General features: G+C 47.6%; 1 protein-coding gene across 2 annotated transcripts in view; it reads left to right on the top strand.

The window, feature by feature from the left end:
* Positions 1-24,953, top strand: part of khdrbs2 (KH domain containing, RNA binding, signal transduction associated 2) — a 400,663-nt gene extending 375,710 nt beyond the window's left edge. For both annotated transcript variants that reach the window (XM_052024890.1, XM_052024889.1), the window contains exons 8-9: positions 16,094-16,152; positions 24,684-24,953. In XM_052024890.1, coding sequence (XP_051880850.1) covers positions 16,094-16,152; positions 24,684-24,778 — 154 coding nt within the window. In that variant the 3' untranslated portion in view covers positions 24,779-24,953. The remainder of the gene's footprint in view (positions 1-16,093; positions 16,153-24,683) is intronic.
* The last annotated feature ends 239 nt before the right edge of the window (positions 24,954-25,192 follow it).

Genomic DNA, 25,192 nt, shown 5'->3' with positions numbered 1-25,192 from the left:
GAGCCGGCAATCAGCCATGCCAACGCTCAACATCCAACCTGCCTCCGACGCCGGCGCCTGACCGTGGACCAGCAGATGTCTGAGGCCTGTCGATGGTTGTAGGGCTGGATGAAGTCATAGAGCAACGCAATTCCTAATTGAGTGCATCTAGTTGCAACTAAACATACAATTTTTTCACTTACTGAAAATTACTGATGCACATTTGGCAATATTGGAAGTTTTTATTGACATCATACTCAATACCTTGATTATTTTTTCCAACACTGTTAGCGCAAATCACAGGAGAAAGCGGCAGTTTATGAATGCTTCCCGCAACCATTATTCAGACCGAGAAAGCTTGTGTTTGGAAGTTTTGTATTATTGATTCGTTAACACACTTATAAGTAGCAATGAGTAAGTGACACATGCAGTCTGTTTGTGTCACTGGCATTTGAATATTAGTCAAAAATCAGCTTCAACAGCCTTCAGCCGTCAGAGCTGCTGATTTCATGCATCGTCTGCACCCTTTCCTCGATTTGAGCATTTCAACAACAAAACAAGGTCTACAAGGTGATACGAGGCATAGATCAAGTGAACAGTCGGAGACTTTTTCCCAGGGCAAAAATGGCTAACAGGAGGGGGCATAATTTTAAGGTGATTGGAGGAAGATATAAGGGGGATGTCAGAGGTAGATTTCTCACACAGAGAGTGGTGGGTGCGTGGAACACACTGCCAGCAGAGGTTGTGGGGGCAGATACATTAGGGACATTTAAGAGACTCTCAGATAGACACATGAATGATAGAAAAATAGGGGGCTATGTGGGAGGGAAGGGTTAGATAGATCTTAGAGCAGGATAAAACGTTGGCACAACATTGTGGGCCAAAGGGCCATCAGAGGAACAAGCATATCTATTTCATTTTTAAATATTTCTTTTTGACCATAGAAAGAGGCCATTTAGCCCATTGAGTTTATACCAGCTCCAAGTGCAATCCTGTCAGGCTCTTTCCCGCACATTTGCTGTGACCCGTTCTTTCACACACCCATCAACTCCCCCTGGCTTTCCTGCCACACACCTACACCAGGCCAATTAACCTACCAGCCTGTATGTCTTTGGAATGACATAAACTGAGTACCCATTGGAAACCCATACAGCCACAGGGAGAACATGCAAACTCCACACCGACAGCAGTGGGGGGGTCAGGATTGAACGCGAGTCACTGGAGCTATAGGCAGCAGAGTTAATTACCGTGTCATTGTTAATGACACGACATAAGTAATTGTGGTTATACTTGCCTTAGGTTCAATACACAGCTCCTAAACCAGATTTGGGCTCACTCCTTCACCCCAGAGCTGTGCGTGGAGTTAGCTCTGTGTATATTACTAGCTGTCAGCCAATTGAAATTTGAAGCTTTTAGCAGAAACTACAGTGATTTCTTGATTGGAAACCTGCATGGATTCGGGTTTTGAGTAAAAATCACTGCTGAAGTAGCTTTTTCTCCATTGTAAAATTGTATGTTAAAAGCCTACAGGATTTTTGGCACAGCTCACTTAGCTCCTTGGAGATAAAAATCAACTAAAGCTTCAAAACTTTCAAGCCAATTGGTTTTGTTAACATTCAAAAGTAAGTCCCATGAATTGTGGTTCATGCACATGCCTCTTTCCCAGGGCACCAGTGCTCAATACAAGAGGGCATGGCTTTAAAGTAATGGGTGGGAAGTTCAAGGGAGATATCAGAGGGAGGTTTTTTACCCAGACAGTGGTTGGGGCATGGAATGCGCTGCCTGGGGTGGTGGTGGAGGCAGGTACATTGGTCAAATTCAAGAGATTACTAGATAAGCATATGGAGGAATTTAAAATAGAGGGATATGTGGGAGGAAGGGGTTAGATAGTCTTAGGCGAGGTTTAAAGGTCAGCACAACATTGTGGGCCGAAGGGCCTGTATTGTGCTGTACTGTTCTATGCACAGCCAAGAATGTGCTTCCTTTTGTGCTGAAGTTTCAGTCAAGACCTGCCAGTGAGGTCAGTGCCTTCCTCACTTCCACGCCCAAGCGTTACAGCGCAGAGGTCAGAGGCGAGCTGGAGGTCAGCTGTTCTCCCGTTCTGTTGCTATCCTCAGGTAGAGAACAGGTATGATGTCAGTGGTCTGGCACCTTCCACCCCTGGAGGGCTGAGCTGGATCGCAGTGCAAGCAACGGGCTTATTTATTTTTCTTTATTTTACTTCTTATAGCACCAAGGCACTTATAAGTACATTTCTGTTAGATGATTTCCAATTATTTAATTATTTAAATCCTTTGGAGCTACTTTCCAGTGTCCTTGATGATCAGAGAAAGCAATGCAGAGACCGTTGACAGCACCAACTAACAAAGGACCACAAAGGGCGAGGCTTCAGGGACCACCACCGGTGGCCGAGTCACATCGCACATCCTGACCTATTCACAGGTCAGCTACAGCAGCAGCAAGGTCTCCAGGGCAATTGGATTTGAAGGGCTGTGAAAAGTAAATCAGGCGCACGAATGGAATACAGACAAAGTGTAGGGAGAAGGTGTACAATCTGTCCCTGGTCTGACTCTGAACTGTCTTCAGTCTGTCTCTGTTGTGTCCCTGCCTCTGTTCTGTCCCTGATTTATCTCTAGTCTACCCTTATTCTTCCTCTGTAGCCTAACCCACAGACTCTGTTTTGCCATTTACTGATTATTTTCTCAGCATTTATTTTAATCATTTAGAAGTAATTTTCTTTGCAACATTAACAACAGCTCTTGAATGAAGATGTTTCCCTCTGCATCCAGGATACACTCCAGCCCCTGTAGTGCCCACTGGTCCCAGAAAGCCCACAGTGAGCCAGCAGACACTATGTGCCCCTGCTCCAGAGATTTACAGGCACAGATGGAGCCTGGGAAGAGGAGCAGCCTGTCAGAATGGACTGAGCCAGTGCTAGCCTGCTGCCTGGATATGTGAATGGCCTTTAAGCAGTGCTGGTACCCTCCGTTCTCTCACTGAACACTGAAACAGACTGATGCTATGCCATCTGATGTTTACAACAGCTTCTCACCACTGTCTAAACACTACCCTGCTGGTAAAACTGTTTGATTAGCATCAATTTCCTCAGACAGCTGCCAGTTTAACACCTCTTTTGTTGGATTAATACTTTCAGTTCCTTTAGCAGGTAATTAATCCTTAAAACTGGTATAGCAAATTCCGAACCCTTTAGGCCACAAATATAAAATATCTGCCAACTGCTTTCAAGCTATAATCAATGGGAGATTTAACAGCCTTCTTCTCCACTTGGTGAACCATAAATCTGTCATGGAACAAGGGTTCACTGAAAGAACCCTGCAGCTCTTTCCCTTTTATAAAGGATACATATAGTGTAATATCTTTCCCATTCTAGAAATGCACCTAATTTTACTTAATTTATAATTTTCAATCATTCCTTCTCTAAATTATGCTATTGAATGAACAGTGACATGGACTTGTATAGAGCCTTTGTAGAGTCATAAGTCCGAGAGGGATACAACACAGAAACATGTCCATTGGCTCATTGAGTCTATTACTGACCATCAACTGTTTACACAAATCCCACATTAATCCCACTTTTTTATTCTACCCACATTCTCACCATCCCCTTCCCCCGAGACCCTACCATTTACCTCTGTACTCAGGTCAATTTACAGTGGGCAATTGACCTACCAAACCACACGTCTTTGACATGTGGGAGGAAAGCGGAGCACCCGGAGGAAACCCACACGGTCACAGGAAGAACATGCAAACTGCACACAGACCGCACCGGAGGCCAGGATGGAAGCCGGGTCTCTGGCACTTGTGAGGTGCCGGCTCCACTAGCAGGACCCTTTAACTGCATAAAGTGTCCCAAAGTGTTTCACTCGCAGGTGCTTTCAAGTAACGTTTGGTACCAAGCCAGTTCCCCTGTCATTTCTGTGCCCTGGATGAGTCTGTGCCCCATGTACGTACAGGGAGCGTGTGAGGTTGCAACCCTCCATGAGTACTTGGAGGGACTGCTCCTCAAGTTCAGGCTGCACTTCAGCCCCATGTTCTTGGTCATTGGGCACCCGGTGATGAGGAGTAGGGATGGGAGGGTGGGGAACGTGGGGGACTGTGGTGTGTTGTAGAATCGTACAACAGGGAAGTAGGCCACACGACCCCTTCTTCTCTGAGGTGCCCGAAGATCAGGAGCGTGGAACTGAAGTGCAACCAGAACCTGAGGAGCAGCCCCCTCAGAGGGGCTGCAACCTCTCAGATTCCATAGGGAGACGGTACACGGAATGGTCCAGACTGCCAAAGTGGTAGGTGACCTGGCAGTCCGTGAACTGCTGCATGAGACTGCTCTGCACAACACCCTCCACCCGAGGTCCTCAACATAAGGGAGGAGGACTCCCACACTGAGAAACCGACACTAGGGACCCTGCCAGATGGCAGCACAGACTGCCACGGTGTGCCCCGATGGCAGATGAGGGGATGGAAGTGGAGGTGGTGAAGGAGCAGCCCTTCAGAAAGCACCTCTGTGGGACGTACAGCGGCACAAAGGCCATTTCCAAGATATACTTCAGTTGTGTGTCTGTATTCCCTGGCTGACTGAAGACCTCTGGAGCAGTGGGTCCTCCAGGGACTGGAGTGCGTCCGGAACAGAAAGGATAACGTTTCGTCGACTGTCCATTTCCCTCCACAGACGCTGCCCGACCCGCTGAGTTCCTCCAGCGCTTTGTGTGTTGCTCCAGTTTCCAGCATCTGCAGTCTCCTGTGTCTCTAACTCGTTAGTTGTTTTGCTTGTTCGCGTTGCAAATAAATTTATTGTCAAAAAAAGAGCAAATGCTTAGAACTGGGAATGAAGACCAAAGAGAAGGTTAGAAAAAAGTGAAAGGAAGGTTGAGTGGCCAGCAGTTGTGGTGGGGATAGGGCTAGAAAACAGGTGGATCGTATCAGAGGGACACAGAGCACAAGAGAGGCCACTCCTCCCTTGAAAGAGCTGTTATCGAGTCATGGAGGAGTACACATGGAAACAGGCCCTTCACTCTAACTGGTCCATACTGACCAAGACGCCCATCTAAGCTCGTCCCATTTGCCCACACTTGACCCATATCCCTCTCAACCTTTCCTATCCATGTACCTGTCCAAGTGTCTTTTAAATGTTGTTGTACCTGCCTCAACCATTTCCTCTGGCGGCTCACTCCATATACACACCATCTCCTGCGTGAAGAAGTTGCCCCTCAGGTCCCCTGTAAATCTATTCCCCCTCGTCTTAAACCTGTGCCTTCCAGTTTTAGACTCTCCAACCCTGGGAAAAAGACTGTGTGCATTCACCTTACCTCTGCCCCTCCTGATTTTATACACCTCTATAAGGTCACCCATCAGTCTCCTACGCTCTGTCATATTAGTCCCACTCTGCACCCCCACAAACCTTTGTCTTCAAGATAATCTTGGAGGTTGATGTTCACTTGGTGCATTCTAGGTCATAACAACTCGCCGTTCTCTTGCCAATTACCTCAAGCCTGCATCCTGTGGTCGCTGACACCCCTGTCAGTGGAAGCAGTTCCTTCTTATTTACTTTGTCAGTGGTTATTCACTTCACAGACTGTACCAGAGTGCATGCTGCTGACTTAGTTGTGTACCTTATCTGCACCCTTTGAAGTCAGTCCTTTCAAACAGCAATCTCCTTCCTTATCCACCCCCAGAATCACTCCTCCTACTCTCACAGCCCGCACTTAGCCAAGAGTAAAGCTTCTTGCTTTCAACTTTTCCCTTTGGAGGGATTGATTTTTCTCAGTGCTTTCAGGATGAAAAGAGTTCTTAGGAAATATCGAACTGCAAAAAAAAGAAAACATACGTTTCTCTAATGTTCTTAATGACCCCAGGACATGCCAAAGCATTTTCCATCCAGTGAAGGATCTACAATGTGTAATCACTGTCATAATATCAAGAAATGCTGCTGCCATTTTCTGCACAGCAAGATCACATCCATAATGATGAGGTAATCACTTGATAATCTATTTTTCAGTGACGTTGAGTGAGGGATAGGTATTGGCCAGGGAAAACTAATCAAATTAATGCCACAGGGTTTTTTTTGCTGCTCACTTTAGCATCTCATCTGAAGCTGAGCCCCTCTGAGAGTGCAGAACCCCCTTGCCAGGAGAGTCAGCTCGGACTGAGTGTTTGTGATTCTGGAGTGGGGCCGTCGGCAAGTGCCCACTGAGCCACAGCTCCATAGCAACGGCACTGGAACCTCTAACAGTAGCATTGCTGGGAAATGGGGGCAGGAGCCTCGAACTCTCAGGGGGTCATTACTGCCCATCCAGCCCAGAGAGCTCAGTGTAGAATTAACCCTGTCAATCTCACACTGGAAAAGCAGGTTTAAACTTCTTTTTATTTCAAAAATATACTTTATTCATTATGGTATATACAGGAAATGCAATCAATACTTGTCTTTCTCTGCATTCATTGTACCGTCAATCCAGTACACTCTCTTATAATTCGCAATGTCAAGTCAAGTTGAGTTTATTGTCATGTACACAAGTACAGTGAGGTACAGGTAACAACTTGCTTGCAGCAGCATCACAGGCTCGTAGGTACAGACAACACACAATATAAATTCATGTTTCCTCTTTAAGAATGCATCTGTGAAGTGTTTGAGAGACTGTTAGACAGACCTTGATCCACAGTTAATTGCTGGCAGGACCCTAGACTGTGGGCCTTCCCCACAAAGCCTTTGCAGTGGCTGCACTGAGCTTCAGTGTAATGAGTTTTATTTACACAACATTTCCACAATAAACACTACTTCAGAGGAATGAATCTGGAGGAGTGAGTGGCACCAATACCAGGTCTATCATGCTTGACAGGTTTGTAGGTGAGCTTCAATGTGTCCCTCAGCACGTACTCCTTCACCCTGGAATGTGCCAGTCAGCAGCATTTGCTTGTGGACATCCCGCACTGGAAGAACGATGGGTTTTGGGCTGACCAAAGTATCAGACCCAGTGCCACGTGATAACAGGCTGTGAGGACGATTTGCATTCATTCACTGACTGAAGCCTGGTGTGAACAGCCCTGCCGGTTACAGTTCCACTGGGAGACTGTCATCAAAGTAGCGATCAACAGCTGAGGGGTGTTGTCACCCTCACACTGACAGACGATCAAACTGCCTGTAATACTGTTTCAGCTGTTTCCCTCACCAGCTGTTAATGCAAACTTCCCGTGACCAACCTCCCACTGCAGGAAGGAAGGAATCCTTCTGAGAAATATTAATTAAATGGGGCCATTAAGTATGGCAAATTCCTCCAATATGTCAGTCACGTGCAGCTGATTGGGAACCGTATGGTTAATTTGCATTGTAAAATAAAACAGGCACCATCATTGGTGGTTTGATCTTGGGGCATGACCCTGGGACCTTCAAATTTCTTGTGCTTTTGTTGGTTAAGTGATAAGACAAACAGCAGACACTGCGCATGAAAAACACGATGATGCTGGAGAAACTCAGCAGGCCAGGCAGCATCCATGGAGAAAAGCAGGCGGTCAATGTTTCGGGTCAGGACCCTTCAGGACTTTGTTTCCCTGGACACTGTGCGTGTATGTTTTGAACATTCTGAACGAGCTGTTTGCTTGGCCTTTGATTGGTGGCCCCTGTCTCCCAGTCTCAGAGAGAGCATCTCCAGCTCAATAGCCCACTGATCTCTGCTCTCCTCCAGTTCTCACCTCTCACGTTTCCCCAGTTTCCATCACACTACCACTGGCAGCTGCCCTCCAAGTGTCTGTGTACTCTAACCGCTGCACCCTACTCTCGGCCTCTCTACCTCTCTCCCTGTCACGGCAATGCACTTTAGCACTCACCACTTTGATCAAGCTTCTGCTAACTTGCCCCAGTATGAATGTTGGTGCCAAATGTTGTGAATGCTCGGCTTAGCATTTTAACCAGGGAAAAACAACTCTGCCAGTAATGTCCCTCTGACAGGATAGAAGTCCCTCAGTATTGCCCCTCCAGCAGTGCAGCACTCTGCCATAATGGAGCATCCCTGCAGTATTGCCTTCCACCAATGTATCATTCAAAGTCAAAGTCAAGTTTATTGTCATATGCACAAGTAAATGTATACACGGGTGCAATGAAAGACTTACTTGCAGCCGCACCACAGCCACATAGCGCCATATAAGTAGCATTCAGAAGAAAAACAAATTATACACAATGTTTACAAAAAAGAGAACAATTAAAACAAAAAGAAACAAAATCCATTGTAGTGCAAAGTGGTCGTAGTGTTGCTAAACTGCAGCGGTGATTAGGGTTTTGCCGGCAGTTGAAAGAACCGAATGGTTGAAGGGAAGTAGCTGTTCTTGAACCTGGTGGTGTGGGACTTCAGGCTTCTGTACCTCCTGCCCGATGGTAGCTGTGAAAAGATGGCATGGCCCGGATGGTGGGGATCTTTGATGACGGATGTTGCCTTCTTGAGGCAGTGCCTCCTGTAGATACTACTGATGGTGGGGAGGGATGTGCCTGTGATGTATTGGGCTGAGTCCACGACTCTCTGCAGCTTCTTACATTCCTGTGCATTCGAATCGCCAACCCAGACCATGATGCAACCAGTCAGGATACTTTCAACAGTATATCCAGTGCATCAATCCCCCAGTATTGCCTCTCCAGCAATTCAACACTCTCTCAGTATTGCCCCGAAACAATATAAAACTCTCTCAATAATGCTCCTGCGACAACTTAGAACTCTCTGTAATGATCTTCCAACAATGCAGAAGCCCCTCAGTATGGTGCCTCCAAAAAAGAAACACCACGACAGTGTGATTAGGGTCTCAATGCTGCTAATGTTGACTTGCAAGAGGACTCTAGAATTGCTTCACTTACTCTTCCAATGAATTTGGAGGATTTTGCAGACTGCGTTAGTGATATTTCTGCAGTGCCTGCTCCAGGTAATCCACGTCTCAGTAACATGCAGAAGAACGGGGATCACTGCTGCCGAAAGACCATTGGTTTTGTGAAAGGGTTGATGTCCTGATCGTCAAACATTCTTTTCCTTATTCAGCCAGAGGCAAGATGTGGGAAGTGGTCCAAATTTTCCAGAGCTTGCTGTGTCCCCAACACTCCACTCACCCAGTTCCAGTAGGCATGCCCTGTTGTTTGGGGCAGACATAACACCCCAAAAAGAGACGTCAGACCCACTAGTCTGAGCTATCATGGGAAACGATTACATGATTGGCAGAGGAAAAGATTCAAGGATGTTCTCAAAGCCTCCAGGAAAAAATGCAATATCCCTATGGACTCCGTAAGTAAGTAAAATATTCATCAGTATGACCCCTCCCACGGCGCGGCGCTCCCACGGTACCGCCCCTCCCACGGCGCGGCGCTCCCTCGGTACCGCCCCTCCCACGGCGCGGCGCGCCCTCGGTACCGCCCCTCCCACGGCGCGGCGCTCCCTCGGTACCGCCCCTCCCACGGCGCGGCGCGCCCTCGGTACCGCCCCTCCCACGGCGCGGCGCGCCCTCGGTACCGCCCCTCCCACGGCGCGGCGCGCCCTCGGTACCGCCCCTCCCACGGCGCGGCGCTCCCTCGGTACCGCCCCTCCCACGGCGCGGCGCTCCCACGGTACCGCCCCTCCCACGGCGCGGCGCTCCCTCGGTACCGCCCCTCCCACGGCGCGGCGCTCCCTCGGTACCGCCCCTCCCACGGCGCGGCGCGCCCTCGGTACCGCCCCTCCCACGGCGCGGCGCGCCCTCGGTACCGCCCCTCCCACGGCGCGGCGCGCCCTCGGTACCGCCCCTCCCACGGCGCGGCGCGCCCTCGGTACCGCCCCTCCCACGGCGCGGCGCTCCCTCGGTACCGCCCCTCCCACGGCGCGGCGCGCCCTCGGTACCGCCCCCTCCCACGGCGCGGCGCTCCCTCGGTACCGCCCCTCCCACGGCGCGGCGCTCCCTCGGTACCGCCCCTCCCACGGCGCGGCGCGCCCTCGGTACCGCCCCTCCCACGGCGCGGCGCGCCCTCGGTACCGCCCCTCCCACGGCGCGGCGCTCCCTCGGTACCGCCCCTCCCACGGCGCGGCGCTCCCTCGGTACCGCCCCTCCCACGGCGCGGCGCCCCCTCGGTACCGCCCCTCCCACGGCGCGGCGCCCCCTCGGTACCGCCCCTCCCACGGCGCGGCGCCCCCTCGGTACCGCCCCTCCCACGGCGCGGCGCTCCCTCGGTACCGCCCCTCCCACGGCGCGGCGCTCCCTCGGTACCGCCCCTCCCACGGCGCGGCGCTCCCTCGGTACCGCCCCTCCCACGGCGCGGCGCTCCCTCGGTACCGCCCCTCCCACGGCGCGGCGCTCCCTCGGTACCGCCCCTCCCACGGCGCGGCGCTCCCTCGGTACCGCCCCTCCCACGGCGCGGCGCTCCCTCGGTACCGCCCCTCCCACGGCGCGGCGCGCCCTCGGTACCGCCCCTCCCTGTCTCTCCTGCTCCTGTCACTCTCCCTCTTTCTTCCTGCCTTCATTCCCTCTCTCAAGCCTTCTTTCCCCATCTCTCTCTCTCTGTCACCCACACTATGTCCTCTCCATCCCTCTCCCCTCCCTCCTTTCCCTTCTCCTTGCTTCTCTCCCTCTCCCCCTCCTCTTCCATTCTCCCTCTTTCCCCTATCTCCTTCACTCTAACCCTCCCCCCAACCTCTGCTCTCTGTCCTCTCTCTCTACCTCTCTGTCCCCTCTCTCCACACTCCTCTTTCCTTGGTCCTCTCACTCCTACCCACCTCTGTCCCTTCTCTCATATCCACCCCCTCTTCACTCTCCCCACATTGTCCCCCTCATTGTCCAGTCCCATTCTTCCCCTTTCGAGCTCCCTCACCCTCTATCACCCCTTACTTCCCCTGCCTACCTCTCCCCTTTTTCCCCTCTGTCTCTCTCTCTCTTGTCTCTCCCTCCCAATCTCTCCCCTTTTCCCCTCTCTCTCTCCCCCTCCCAATCTCTGCTGTCTCCTCAACTGTCCCAATTTCTCTCCTTTCTCTCTCTCTCTCTCTCTCTCTCTCTCTCTCTCTCTCTCTCCCCCCCCCCCTCCTCCCTTCTCTACCCTCTCCCCAACTCTCCCACTCTCTCCCTCTTCCTCCCTTCTGCTCTCCCTATCTCCCCACTCCTCTTCCTGTTGGGTCAGGTTCCCAGACCCAGTACCACATTCACCATCCGTCCCCTGCCTCACTTATGGACTCCGTGTCCCTGCATACCTGCTTCCTCCCCTGAGCCCTGTATATCCATCTGGCCCCATTTTGACAGGGCTCAGAATTGAGCAGTGGTTTCAGGAGTCTGGTGTGAGGTGTGTGGACCTACTGGAGCTGGTTGAGTGTGGTTAGAACCTTGATGCTGGGGACAGTAGACTGGGAGGGTCACGCCTATCGCGATGGATATTCAATTTCCAGGCCCCAAAAGGGCTTGTTGCTAACTTCAGCATTTTAGCACAGCAGCATGACCTGTCCAAAGGTCAAGAAGTGGTTGCTCACTAAGCTGAAATCCCTCTTGCAAAAACAGCAGAAATGGTCCAAGACTCAATATGTTTGTTGTTTGCTAAGTTCAACTTCTAACCAATATTCCCTGCTCAGCCTCCTCACATAAGCAAGAGAACAACAGGATCAACGTTTACTTAATTAAACATGCCAGTCACCTGGGCTGGAAATGTGGTTGAAAAAACATCACGTGCCAATGATGTCAACCAAGTGAAAAAGCAGTATAAATGTTAGAAAGCAGTCAGGGTGGGCAGGAATGACAGAGAGAAGGGGTTACAGGAAGACCTAGAATTCATTCCTCAGCCTTTGGTTTTTGCAACGGACTTGTCCATCTGCAACTTGCTGGTGTGACTTTTCAGCTTGTAAGAATTGTGTTTGGAAATCCTTTGCAAATTTCAAGTTGTTGTTAAGAATTACTTACTAGAATTAAACGTGTTTCACTTAAAGTAAAATAAACTGTGTCTAAAAGGCTTTGTTAGCTGGAAGTATCTTCTCCTTGGTTGGGAGGAGGGATCCACTGCTCGAAATAGTGATTATTGACAGCTAGACTTTTCCGTAGAGACTAAAGTAGTGAAGTAAACTAGTCCTTAAAGTGCAGATTGGTACAGTACAACCTCCCTGTAGTGAGGGTACTCGTAGATACTTATGCCAGATAGAACTTAAAGTCATGACTTAAGTTTAGAGCTCTCAGACAGTAAACTCAATATCATCACCATATTACCAGTGGACTTGGAGGACTTTGTACAGACATTATTATTGGTACTTCTGTGGTTTGAGATGCTGTCGGTTCATATCCCCAAAACATTCAGGCAGGTGGGGATCTATCATGCTCCACGGGCTGTGAGCTTGATGCCAGGTCTGAGGTCTTTGTCTTCAAATGTTATTTCCTCATTCCTCAAAAGGCATCGTTGATGCACTGGAGATGTGGTGAACGTTGTGACCGATGCCTGTCTTCACTGAGAGGTGGACTCTCAGATATGTAATCTAATTCATTTTTTTTCCAGGGTCTTGTAAAGGATCTTGACTTTCTGGGAGTGGTGTAGTGAGGTGGGGGCAGGTTGGAAGAAGACTGTGTCTTTTGGATATTTGTGCTTGAATGGTTAAATGAAGGCGTTAGCGCTGTCCTGGAGCCTGGCCTCTGGATGTACACGTATACAAGTGTCATCTGTGTACTGCCTCTTGATGGCTGAGGTTGGACTGACCTTGGCTCTGGATAGGTATCTGAGTAGCCAGGGCATCAAAGGTAATGGTGAGAAGGCGGGGGAGTGGGGCTCAATGGGAGAATGGATCAGCTCCTGATAGAATGGCGGAGCAGACCCGATGGGCTGAATGTCCGACTTCTGCTCCTTTGTCTTATGGAATAAAGCTGACACAAGTTAACTCGTTTACCATTTGTCCCATAGACTAGCTCCCCTCTAATGGGAAGGTGGTTTGAGGTGATCTGCAACCTTGTGCCGAGAAAGATTAAGGAATAGTACCTACCCATAGACTTGACCAATGTGTTAGAAGCCAGTACTGAGGGGCTAAAGGAAACTTTAGAGAGAGTGGATGGATTTCAACATAAAGATGAGAGTTTCAAATCAAGCTGCTCTCAGTCTGGAAGTGATTGTAGGTCATTGACTCTGGGTGTATTCAGTGAATGGGACAAGATGGCCACTGAGTTCTGGATGAGCTCAAATTTATGGAGTTAGCTGCCTGTTGAGTTAAATTGATAGAGAGCCTCCAATGGAATGAACAATTTGTTAAACCCTGGAGCACGTCAGGGGTGAAAGAGAAGTTTACAGGATTTAGCCCATGATGTCAGATCACATTTCACAGACCAGCGCATCTCTTGGGACTTTATAGGCTGCACTGAGAGAGGTCATCTGACGCTCCAAGTGACCTTCTTTGATAATATAGCAGCACATAACATTCTATTGCATTGTGTCAATGCGAAGGGAGTGGTAACCTAACACTCTCCGCTAGTTATAGAGAGGTCACAGCTGTGCATTTATCTTTAACCATGGCTCCTGCACAGCACTCCAGTTTATAACCAAAGGTGTTTGCACACTGGGTCCTGGAAAACTCCCACCACACCAGTCTGTGCAAGCCACCGAACCAAACCAACAATCACACTCGCACCACTAAAGCTCTGCTAATTAAATAAATCAACTTCAGTGCATGAGGTCAGGCAAGGAGAACATTCTTAACACAGACGTTTTATTGCCCAGAATACGTTGACAGAATAAGAAGCAAGAGCAGATACCGTCATGACTTTGATCACCCTCCATCTTAAACGGAAGGAAACTCAAACCTGAGCTATGCAACTTGTCTTCACTACTTAACCCTTTCAGCCCCGGGGTCAGGCTGAACCTTCTCAAAACGCTTGCCTGGCCTCAGCTGGAGTTTGTGATCATTTCAGGTCACCTCAGTATAGGAAGGATGCGAGCGAGGGCTGTTCAAAGGTTCAGAGGAGATGTCTGAGAATGGTTCCTAAGATGAGTGACCACCATTACATGGATAAGTCAGAGAGGCTGGGACCATTTTCTTAAGAGGGAATAGAGGGATATGGGTCTTGTGCAGGCACATGGGATTAGTTTAGGCTGACATCATGGTCGGTACAGACATGGTGGGCCGAAGGGCCTGTTCCTGTGTTCTATGTTTAAAAAGCTGAGGACGGTGGGGACGAATCTGATAGAAGAACATAAAATGAGGTGGATTTCTGAATGGTCCATGAACCCATGAATGCTACCTCATTATTCCCCTTTTGCACTATTTATTTATTTTTGTAACTCTTAGTAATTTTGATGTCTTGCACTGTATTGCTGCTGCAAAACAACAGATTTCACAGATTCTGATTCTGGATAGTGCAACACTGTTCCTGTTGGGTGCAGGAGTCAAGGGCTGGAGGTTACAGGTGCAATATACAGGAGAAGGAAATGAGGAGAAACTTCACATTGTCGCAACTGCCTGCAGATGTGGTGGAGACCGGTTCCACTGTGTCCATCAAGAGGGATCTGGATAAGTATCTGGTGGAGAAAAGGGCTGTGGAGAAAGGGCTGACTGTGCAGATCTAGCGAATACTTGAATTGCCTAGGATGGAAGGCGATGGGCCAACTGCTGGAAGATAGGATTAATAGGGATGGGTGCCCACCGGTCAGTATGGATGTGATGGGCCGAGTGGCCTGCTTACGTGCTGTAATATTCCAAGTGTTACTCTGGTCATGGACACACTGGTCAGAATGGGCTCCCTCCATGCAGTAACCATACTGTATTTAAGAAGGGCTAGACTGTAATATTGGCACTACTGAGGTGAGTGACACTGATTGGATAGCTCTTTCAAAGTGACAGAAGAGGTACAATAGGCTAAATGCTATCATGCTGTACTAATAGGGCAGGCACGGTGGTGTAGCGGTTAGCATAACGCTATTACAGCGCCAGCGACCCGGGTTCAATTCCGGCCGCTGTCTGTAAGGAGTTTGTACGTTCTCCCCGTGTCTGCGTGCATTTCCTCCGGGTGTTCCAGTCTCCTCTCACATTCCAAAGACGTACGGGTTAGGAAGTTATGGGCATGCTGTGTTGGCACTTGATGGGAAACCTAAAGCAAAGCTGTCCCAATAGTTAAAGAGATGTGAAGGCAAAGGTTACAGAGGCAATGACCTCAATGTTTGTTCACACGAGTGCAGGGGTTGTCAGTTCAAGAATACTCACTGTGGATATTATACTGTTGCTCCTTCAGAGGCTTTGAACAAAACTAGCCAGAGACACCTCCACAGAGCCACCCCCATTGAGGAATGTCCAGACCAAAGTGTTTTAAAAGCAATCCAATATTCAGGTCATAACATAGCACAGAAGTATGAGACTGTGGGCTCTGTCGATTAGACAAACAGACCAATTTACACAAATGGGGGTCCTGAGCAAAATGTTTACCCCCCCAAGAAGATAACCAGTTGATAAAATGATACGGTGATTTATATTGATTCCTTGGTCAGATGTCCTTACTTATAGGTCATTAAGTTATTGTCCAAGTAATAGAGTTAAGAGGCATGGACAATATTGGGCTGAATCTTGCTGGTAAAACAAAGCAGTCCCGAACTTGCTGACAGAATCCAGCTGGTGAACCTGCGCGGCTCTCCACCACTGGATGGAGTCCAGCTCTTTCAAGGTTCGGATTAACAAGCTTTGTTCCCCTGCTAGGATAGACTGTCCCTATCTGAGCCGTATCTTAATACCAGCTGAACCTCCATAGCTGGACTTCTTTATAATTCAGACTGTTCTGCTGATGGAAACTAAGTTGACAGACAAAAGCTCACAAGCCAGGAAGCACCTGGTTTCTTCCACAGGTTCCTTCGGTGAACCTAAGGTTGCAAGTCCTGCACATGACTGTGTGGATTCCCTCTGCTCTCAATCCATGTTCTCATTGACTAAAGAGCGAGAACATACAGATTCAGAGCCTTAGATGAGCATCTTCCAGAATCACCATGATAAGTGCATTCCATCTTATAGAACAGTTAGACGATAAAATGGTACTTACTTTGATGGGGAATACTATACCTGATACATATATACAGAAATTTAAATGTTAAAAATCAAATAAATAGAAGTTACTGTTTTCCAAGGAGTTGTTTTACACTCAAACTTCCCTTCTGTTTTTGACATTGCAGTGGCCCTGAATATTATGACTATGGACATGGAACAAGCGAAGAAACCTACGACAGTTATGGTAAACCCAGTTCCATTTTCTCTTTGTTAATGATTGAGTGTTGCACTAGACTACCTTTCAGGAATTGGACACTTCCAAAGGGTCAGCTTTAGCTTGAACTTGCTTTGCTTTCCCTGAAGTAAAAAGAGTACACAACAACTGAGCAATCCAGCAGAAACTTTAAGCAAGGGGTTGGGCAGCTCAACGGGAAGCTCCATCCACTGAGTAAGGTCCACCTTCTGATTGACCACCAGCAAAATGAGCAGAAAGGGAACAACCGTCTAACCTCAGACATCCAGCTGCATCAAGGATCCTTCAAGCCAAGTGGTTCACGTGAACTTTATGTCTCAAACAGCCATCTGTCTCGGTCAGTATTTCTGATTTGGTTATCCTTCATGAGGATTAGGGTTACCCTAAATAAATTGATAGATAGCCTACATTCTTTAGGATAACCAGAGGCTGGGTACGTAAGGCGAGTGGAATTGGACTAAGGCAATGAAGACAAGGGCCAGATCGAAGTGGCTGTTAGCAGTGAGGCTGATGAGGTGAACAAGCACTGTTCACAAGATCACAAGACAAAGGAGCAGAAGTAGGCCATTCAGCCCATCGAGTCTGCTCCGCCACTTCACCATGAGCTAAACTATTCTCCCATCTAACCCCAATTCCCGGCCTTTTCCCCATATCCCTTGATACCCTGACTAATTAGATACTGTACCTATCAATCTCCCCCTTAAACCCCCCCCCCCCAATGATCGGGCCTCCACAGCTGTATGTGGCAACGAATTCCATAAATCCACGACCCTCTGGCTAAAGAAATTTCTCCTCATCTCTGTTCTAAATGGGTACCCTCTAATTCTAAGACTGTGCCCTCTTGTCCTGGACTCACCCACCAAGGGAAACAACTTCGCCACGTCTAGTCTGTCCAGTCCTTTCAACATTCAAAATGTTTCTATGAGGTCCACCATTGCCTGCAGACTGGCATCACAACCCTGATGCAGAAACGTGAAGTACAACACCATCCCTCTTGTTGGATGTTGAAGGAATCACATCCCTTGAAACCATAAATATAAGACATCTGCTGGGAATTCAGGGGAAACCTGTGGACCCAGAGAGTGGAGACTGGAATTCACCAGTGCATGGAGTAGGTAAGGTTAAGGGCAGAGATGCATTTAAGAGCAGTGGAAAAAAAACAGGCAAGGAAGAAAGGGATCAAAGTTTATACTGGAAGGGAGAAGTGGGGAATAAATACAACCATGGAATTGATGGGCCACATGGCATATTCTGTTTTGAAAGGTCCATGTATTGTACGTACTGGCTGAGTACCTCTATTCTCAGAGCCAGTTATAGCTGGGATCAGGTGACTCAGTTTGCTGGGGCAGGGATTGAACCTGGGGGCATTAAACAAAGTCAGAGTCAAGGTCGAGTTTATTCATCTGCACAGTTGCAATGAAAAACATACTGGCAGCGGCATCACAGCCACATAGCATAAGATAAGCAGCATTCACAAGTAAAACATAAATTATACACAATGTTTGCAAGAAAGAATTGGAACAAAGAAAACAAAGTTCCTTTTTTTGAAATCAGTAATGCTGACGCTAAAGATTTTTTTGCAACCTGGTTTGGTTTCTGGCCTGGAATAAGTGGTAAGGTTGGGTAAAGCCTGACAGAAACAGTGACTAGAACAGTGGCCTCCCACCCTCTCACTGGGCACTAGATGATCCACAGCTCGGTGGCCCTGAGCTTCACACTCCCAATTCATCGGCATTTGCAAGTCTGCCAATGTACTCCTCAGTCATTTTTCCCATTGCCTGCCACCTCATCCACGCCCTCATTACTTCCAGTCCTAACTATTCCAATACTCTGTCAGCCTGCAATCCCAGCACTATCCATAGAACTCAGCTGTGTCTGACCTCGCACCAAGTCCAGTTCACCCCATTCCCCATCCCCCCTGCCAAGCTGAGTTACAATAACTTCCACACAGGCATCCCTTCCATTTTACAATTCCCATCCAAATCCCTTCAGAGTGTCACCTTTCCCAAGCTCTCAAACCTCCTGCCGAAGATCTGTGCATTGCTCCCTATCCGCCCTCAGGTTTCATCAGCCCAGCTTTGACACCTATACCTTCCATCAGCTCAGACCCGAGCTGTGGAATTCTCTAGCCGAGCCTCTATCTTTCCTCAGTGAAGGTGCTTCTTAAACAAAACTGTTTATTTTTAATTTCAGAGATGTATTTTATTCATAATGTATGCAGTAAGTACAACCAATACAAGTCTTTTTCAATATTCATTGTACCAGCAGTTCAATGCACTCTCTTGCAATTGGTCATGGCCACTCATGTTTCCTCAAACAATACAGCTGTGAAGTGTTTGAGAGGCTGTTACACATTAAAAAAATAGGGGGCTATGTGGGAGGGAAGGGTTTGATAGATCTTAGAGCAGGATAAAATGTCTGCACAACATTGTGGGCCGAAGGGCCTGTACTGTGCTGTAGTGTTCTACGTTCTAAGTACACTGGGCACTGTCCCTCAGTGTCAAAGACTCATAGAGTGCAACAGCACGGAAACAGGCCCTTCGGCCTAACTCGACCATGCCGACCCAGGTGCCCACCTAAGTTAGTCCCATTCACCTGCATTTGGCCCATATCCCTCTAAACCTTTCCTATCCATGTTTTTAAGTATTGTTATTGTACCTGCCTCAAATACTTTCTCTGGCAGCTTGCTCCATATACGCACCGCCCTCTGCATGAAGAAGTTGCCCTTCTGTTCCCTTTTAAATCTTTCTCCTCTCTCCTTAAACCTATGCCCTGTAGTTTGTAAGTCCCTTTCCCTGGGAAAGTGACCCTGTGCTTTCACCCTGTCTATGCCCCTTATGATTTTATGCACCTCAATCAGGTCACCCCTCGGACACCTACATTCCAAGGAATAAAGACCTAGCCGGCCTAACCTCTCCCTATAACTCAGTCCATCTAGTCCTGGCAACAGTCCAGTGGTGGCAGGATCCTGGACTGTGGACATTCCCCACAGCTTTTTGATCAAGTTAATGTTTAAATTCCAGGTATAAGGCTCATTACCAAATTCTGTTGGATGTTTCCATGAGCACCTTGGAAAATGTGCCATGTTAGAGGTGCTATAAAAATGCAAGTTGTTGTTGTTGGCTGAGTGTAATGCCCAAACTACGTAGAAAACTCAAACTGCTTTACTTCTAATGCAATAGATCAGCTTGAAAACCTGACATTATCCCACTCGCAATTATACTTCCACTGACGCAAATCCACTCAGTATCACCCTTTCCCTAAAAATCTGCAGTAATATTGATAAGAGTGAGTGGGCTGAGTAAGCCCAAAGGCATTTTCTTCGATGCTGTTTTTTTTGACAGTTTTCATCAAAATCATTACCAACGATGGCAAAAATTGGAATTGCTTCATGCAGTTTTGGTTTTGAAAACTTGCAGCATTAAAACATTGAGCTGTCCTGCCAGAAGTCAGTGGGATAATTATTCACAATTATGACTTGTGGAGCAATCTGATTAGCACCCTTCAGTGAGCCTCAGGACGGACGTGATGGCCTGCGGCCTAGCACTGGCATTACCAAACATCACCTTCCTTCTCAGCTTCCAGTATCTGCAGCCTCTTGTATCTCCACTTATCACCTTCCAGTCTCTTTTTCTTCCTCCACCTCCCCCCCCCCCACCCCCAACCTGGCTCCATCTGTCCCCTTTTTTCCTCTCTTTCCTTATCCGTCTCTACCTATCACCCATGGTCCACTGTCTCCTGACTCCACCTCCCCCACCTGGCTCCATCCAATCATCATCACCCTCCCCAAGTGATTCCACCCACCACCTGCCAACCCCTGCCTCACCCCTCCCTCTCACCTCTCTATCTCCCCTTTACACACTCAGTCCTTTTGCAGGAACTCGACCCAAAACATTGATTATCCCTTTGTCTCCACAGATATTACCTGACCTGTTGATTTCTTCCAGCAGTTTGTTTTTTATTACCAAGTTCCTAATGTCTGATGCTGCCTTTGTATCCCCCTGCTCTGTGTGTTTACATGGAAGTTCAATTGAAGCAATGTTTTGCGACGGAAATGGCATGCAAGCTGTCCTTTGTTCGGCTTATATAGTCAGGTTCAATTGTGTTTCCAATGTAAAAAAAACATAACTGGCATGGTTTGGATCTTGTCCCTGCAAAATAAAGAGCAGAAGATAAATGAAAGAGCAAATAAAACAGGTGCATTAAAAAACATATAACCAAGAAAACTAATCACAAATATTCAAAGCTAGGTGTACGGATGTTGCAAAATGTGGCGCATTAATTTTGGAGGGAGCTGCTCACCTGATTACCATTGCATTGTGAATGGTAGCATTACATTGATTGATATTTGACATTGCCAGTAATGCAGGTTATGTATTGTCAATTCTGGTTATATTTTTGAATAAAAGTATCGTACTACTTAAACGTGAGAGAGAATATGGGTTCATGGAATTTGATTCAGGCAGAGGCAATACCAATTTTTTAAACTCCCAAGGTATTAGGTTTTTGTCTTGTAGCAGCATTGACAATATTTTCTTTCTGATGGGAATGTCTAGGTTTCAGTTATTGCAATCTTCTGCTTTTCTCCAGGCATGGGGCAGGTCAAATGAAAGACAAGTGTAATTCCACTAACAGAGAGGATACAGGGCATGTCCCTGTGCTGCTGTCTGTGTGTGGGAGTGTAATGGTGTAATGACAGCCCTCCTGACACTTGCAGCATACTTCTGCCAGTGGAGGCTCTGAGCACCTTCTCATCTCAGAGCTTGCATGGACCACACACAGCACAGTCTTTCTGGAATGAATGAATGACTTAAATTTCTGAGCTCCTTTCTGCATCTCAGGAGATCCCAAAGCTTCCTACTGCCAAAGAAAATTTGGTCAATTCAGCAACTGATTTGTGGAACCTCTTCCAAACTGCTGTGAGATACTTTTATGGTGCCGTGTTTGAAGGCTAAATTTTGGTCTTGGCACTGGAGTGGAACTCTCCCACTTTTGATTGACAAAGTATAAATGCAACTTTTTATATCCACCTGAGAGGGCTGATACAGCCTCAGAGTAATGTCTCGTTGAAAGGAAGGCAGCTCCACCACCCCTCCCACCCCCACCTAAGCCTCTCTGTCCCTCAGGGCTCTGCCCCCCAGGATGCCACTAAGCGTTTCAGCTTGGATTAATGACTCACATCTCGAGAAACAGCTAAACCCAAACCTCCCTGAAAGAGGTGGGAGTGCTACCACTGAACCATGGTTGGCACCGTTAAATAAACTCCATTTACAGTAATGGGATAGTTTGTTGTGCTTTAAATAGTGAAAGTCTGGCTGGACTTCACTGATAAAACTGAAGCGCAGGTCCAGAAAAGTAGGTCAGTGCTATTAATCCACTGGTTTGTGTAGACGTCAAAGCAGCTAAAGATGAGCTTCAACCTTTTCACTGTCATTGAGCAATGCAGCCAACAGAAATAAATAACAACTGATATAAGAATACGAGGCGCATTGTTATAATTCTCACAGATCTCTCCATGGCATCAGTGCTCTCGTTCACTATAACCTTCTCTGGTCGTACAACCTTACAAGAGTGCTGCCCTGCTGTAGTTCTGGAACCCCACACATCCATGGTGGCCGTGCCTTCATCAGCTAAGGCACTAAGCTCTGGAATTCCCCTCCCAAACCTTTCCGTCACTCTATCGTCCCCTCCTCCTTTAAGTCTACTCCTCAAAACAATCCCCATGACCAAGAGGTCTTGAGAGGTTGGATGTGGAGAGCCTCTTATTGGAGAATCTAGAACTCGAGGTCACCGTTTAACAATAAGTGGCCATGTACTTAAGGCAGAGATGAGGCAATGTGTTGTTTCCCTCTCAGAGCATTGGAACTGTCTGCCTCAGTGGAAGCAGAGTCCTTAAGTATTTTTAAGAAAGGATCATGGACAAGAGAAGAGATGAAGGGTTTCAGGGATTAAGCAGCAGTGTAGAGTTAAAAGCAGGTGTAGGCTTATTGAGGGGCTGGATAGCCTCCTCCTGATTTTACTTTGCATGTTCACAAGCTTTTGGTTGCCTGGTCTAATATTTTCCTCTGTGACTTATTGTCAGTTCTGTCCCAAAATGCACCCCCAACCACACATGCTTTACTTTAAACTATGTTTCAGCCACAATATAACTTTTTTTGTGCGTGTTACTGAACACAACAGTAATATTCAAATCCATGTATTTAACTTTTCTTGTTTTTATGTGTTCAAGTTAATCAACATCCCACATTCAGTGCTGGAGCAGGTGGGCATCTTTTAAACCTTGAATAATTGTCTAGATCCAAAATGCGGGCATTCCCAAACATACTGAGCAATTCCACGTGCAAGTATCTCATTAACAGCGTGAGGCCAAGTTTAAGATGACCTTCCAGTTTATTCTCAGCCCCTCACACATCAAACACAAAAGTAAATAACAAACTGTCTTTTTATTCAAAATCAAAGAAACAGTGCCGTGAACTAAACTAGACTCCTGAGTTTTGTTTAAAGGTGCAGTTACGGCCTTTAAGTAAAATCAGGAAATTCAGATTTTAACTGCGTCTCGTAAGCACGAGAACCAGAGAGAAGGGAGGATCCTGAGGGGAGTCAGAGAAGAGCAAGTGAAGAAAGGGAGAGGAGGGGGAGAAGGCTGAAAGGAGAGAAGAGATGGGGGCAGAGGGGAGAGGAGGTGGAGAAACAGAACGAGGAGGAGAAGGAGCACGAACAGAGACAAGGCTGAAGCAGACAGAGAAATAGATTTTTCCCTTTCAATCTAAGCTCCTCTCCCATTCAGTCTCTCGTTTCCCCATACCCCACTCTTTTCCCTTTTGCTTCCCGTTGTCTTGTCTCCACTTCGTCTTCTTCTTAAACTTCTTTTCTCCCCCTCCTCTCCTCCCATCTTCACCTCCTCTCCTGTTCTCAGCCTCCCCTCTGCCCCCTCTCCTGTTCTCACCCTCCCCTCTGCTCCCTCTCCTGTTCTCAGCCTCCCCTCTGCCCCCTCTCCTGTTCTCACCCTCCCCTCTGCCCCCTCTCCTGTTCTCAGCCTCCCCTCTGCCCCCTCTCCTGTTCTCAGCCTCCCCTCTGCCCCCTCTCCTCTTCTCACCCTCCCCTCTGCCCCCTCTCCTCTTCTCAACCTCCCCTCTGCCCCCTCTCCTGTTCTCACCCTCCCCTCTGCCCCCTCTCCTGTTCTCAGCCTCCCCTCTGCCCCCTCTCCTCTTCTCAACCTCCCCTCTGCCCCTTCTCCTGTTCTCACCCTCCCCTCTGCCCCCTCTCCTGTTCTCAGCCTCCCCTCTGCCCCCTCTCCTGTTCTCACCCTCCCCTCTGCCCCCTCTCCTGTTCTCCCCTCCTCTCCTCCCATCCATTCTCCCCTTTCTCTCTTGTTCTGTCCTCCTCTCCCCTCCTCTCCTGCTGTCCTTTCCCTCATCTCTTCTCCATCCTCTCCCATGTTCTCCCTCTTCTTCCTGTTCTCCCCACCCTTTCCCGCCCATCACATCCTGGTAGTCCTGGCGAGCAGTGCTTCCACCTCCTCCTAAAGGATGTTGCTCCTTCATAAGTCTGCCAGTGCCACAATACCACCAATAACAGGAATGAAGCTTCAAGCTTCCGGTTAGTTGGTGATCCATGTACAAAATGCGCCCACCTTGAGAAGTATAATTTTTCTTCAAACTGCTTTGCTAATTGGCAAGTGTATTGATTTCATGAATCAACTCAATCAAGCAACATTTTGGAAAATATTTCCTTTCAAATAATTTTTATATTAAACTGCATCCCTTAATGTCGTTTGAGTTCTAACCAGATTATGAATGCAGCTAAAAATGGGTTGAGAGAGTTATGGTAAGCAACAGGGCTGAAATAACTGAAGCTTTGCAGAACAATTGTTCCTTTGGGATACGGCAGAGAGTTTCTCGGTAAATGATAACAAAAGTTATGCTGGAAAGCTATTGACATGTGTGCTAAGGATCCGGCTTAATTTTTAAGGTTTTCTCAAAGGCCCAGAATAAAAATGTGATTGGCAGCAATTTATTGTAGTTGTGTGGCCAGTTTGTGGACAGTCAGCAAATTTTTAAAAGTTATGGATGCTCCAAATGCATTGGGTATAACTTGCGCTCAACATTAGGCAATCTGTTGCATTGGCTTTGTTAATTGGGGTGAATTGCATGGTTTTGTTAATTGGGGTGAATTATTTAGTCCAGACCCGGATCCCTAAATTACTAATTTGTTGCTATTATGGGCCTCAAGACTTCTCCTCTGACTGATCCCACTGACCACCAAGTTATTGATGCCTCTATCTCTAACCATTGCTTATCTCCAGGTAGGTCATCAGAACGTCCAATGCAAATACTCTTTTTCTAAAAAAAAACTATTCCCAGGGAACAATTCTCCATGTGATGAAATACTTTCTCCCCTTTCTCCGAAGGACGTAGATCTGACCTGCAAGTTCTTAGATAGACTTCATTCCTGAAATGACGATGTTCCATTGCATGTTCGCTCCTCCAACTAGGACTTGCATTTGCTCTTCTGTTTGCAAGGTCAAGAAGAATGGGTGGCTTCCCGGCCGAGTCTGAAAGCACCGATCCCAAGGTCAAGAGGGACGTACAGAGAACACCCCTATGGTAGATATTGAAGGCTGCCCTTGCCCTATGACCTCAGCTCAATGACTACATGCGTGTCCTGTGGTCACCATATAAACAACTGCAAGACAAGTAATAGTTCATTTATTTTCTTGCCTAGGGATAGCTTTTCTCGGGTACCCTTGTGCACTCCTATTTCCAAAAAACTTTAATGGAAGTTGTCATTATTTTATGACAGTAACTCATAGAATGGACAAGTCAGTCCCCACACCATTCAACAAGGATGCTGTTCCTTTCAACTGATTTTTCATTGTTCTATGTGTAGAAGAAGTATGTTCAACTAGCATGAACTGGTGACAAGTTTTAAGTTTCCAAGCTCACCAGTTAAAGGTAAATGCTTGTCTAGGGGTAATAGAAGACTGTAACAAGATTTTTTTTGAAATAGGTGATAAACAAGCTGTAGATAA

The sequence above is a fragment of the Pristis pectinata genome, chromosome 10, assembly GCF_009764475.1.
Source record: "Pristis pectinata isolate sPriPec2 chromosome 10, sPriPec2.1.pri, whole genome shotgun sequence".
Taxonomy (NCBI): Eukaryota; Metazoa; Chordata; class Chondrichthyes; order Rhinopristiformes; family Pristidae; genus Pristis; species Pristis pectinata.
This window is presented reverse-complemented; position numbering and strand designations above follow the sequence as displayed.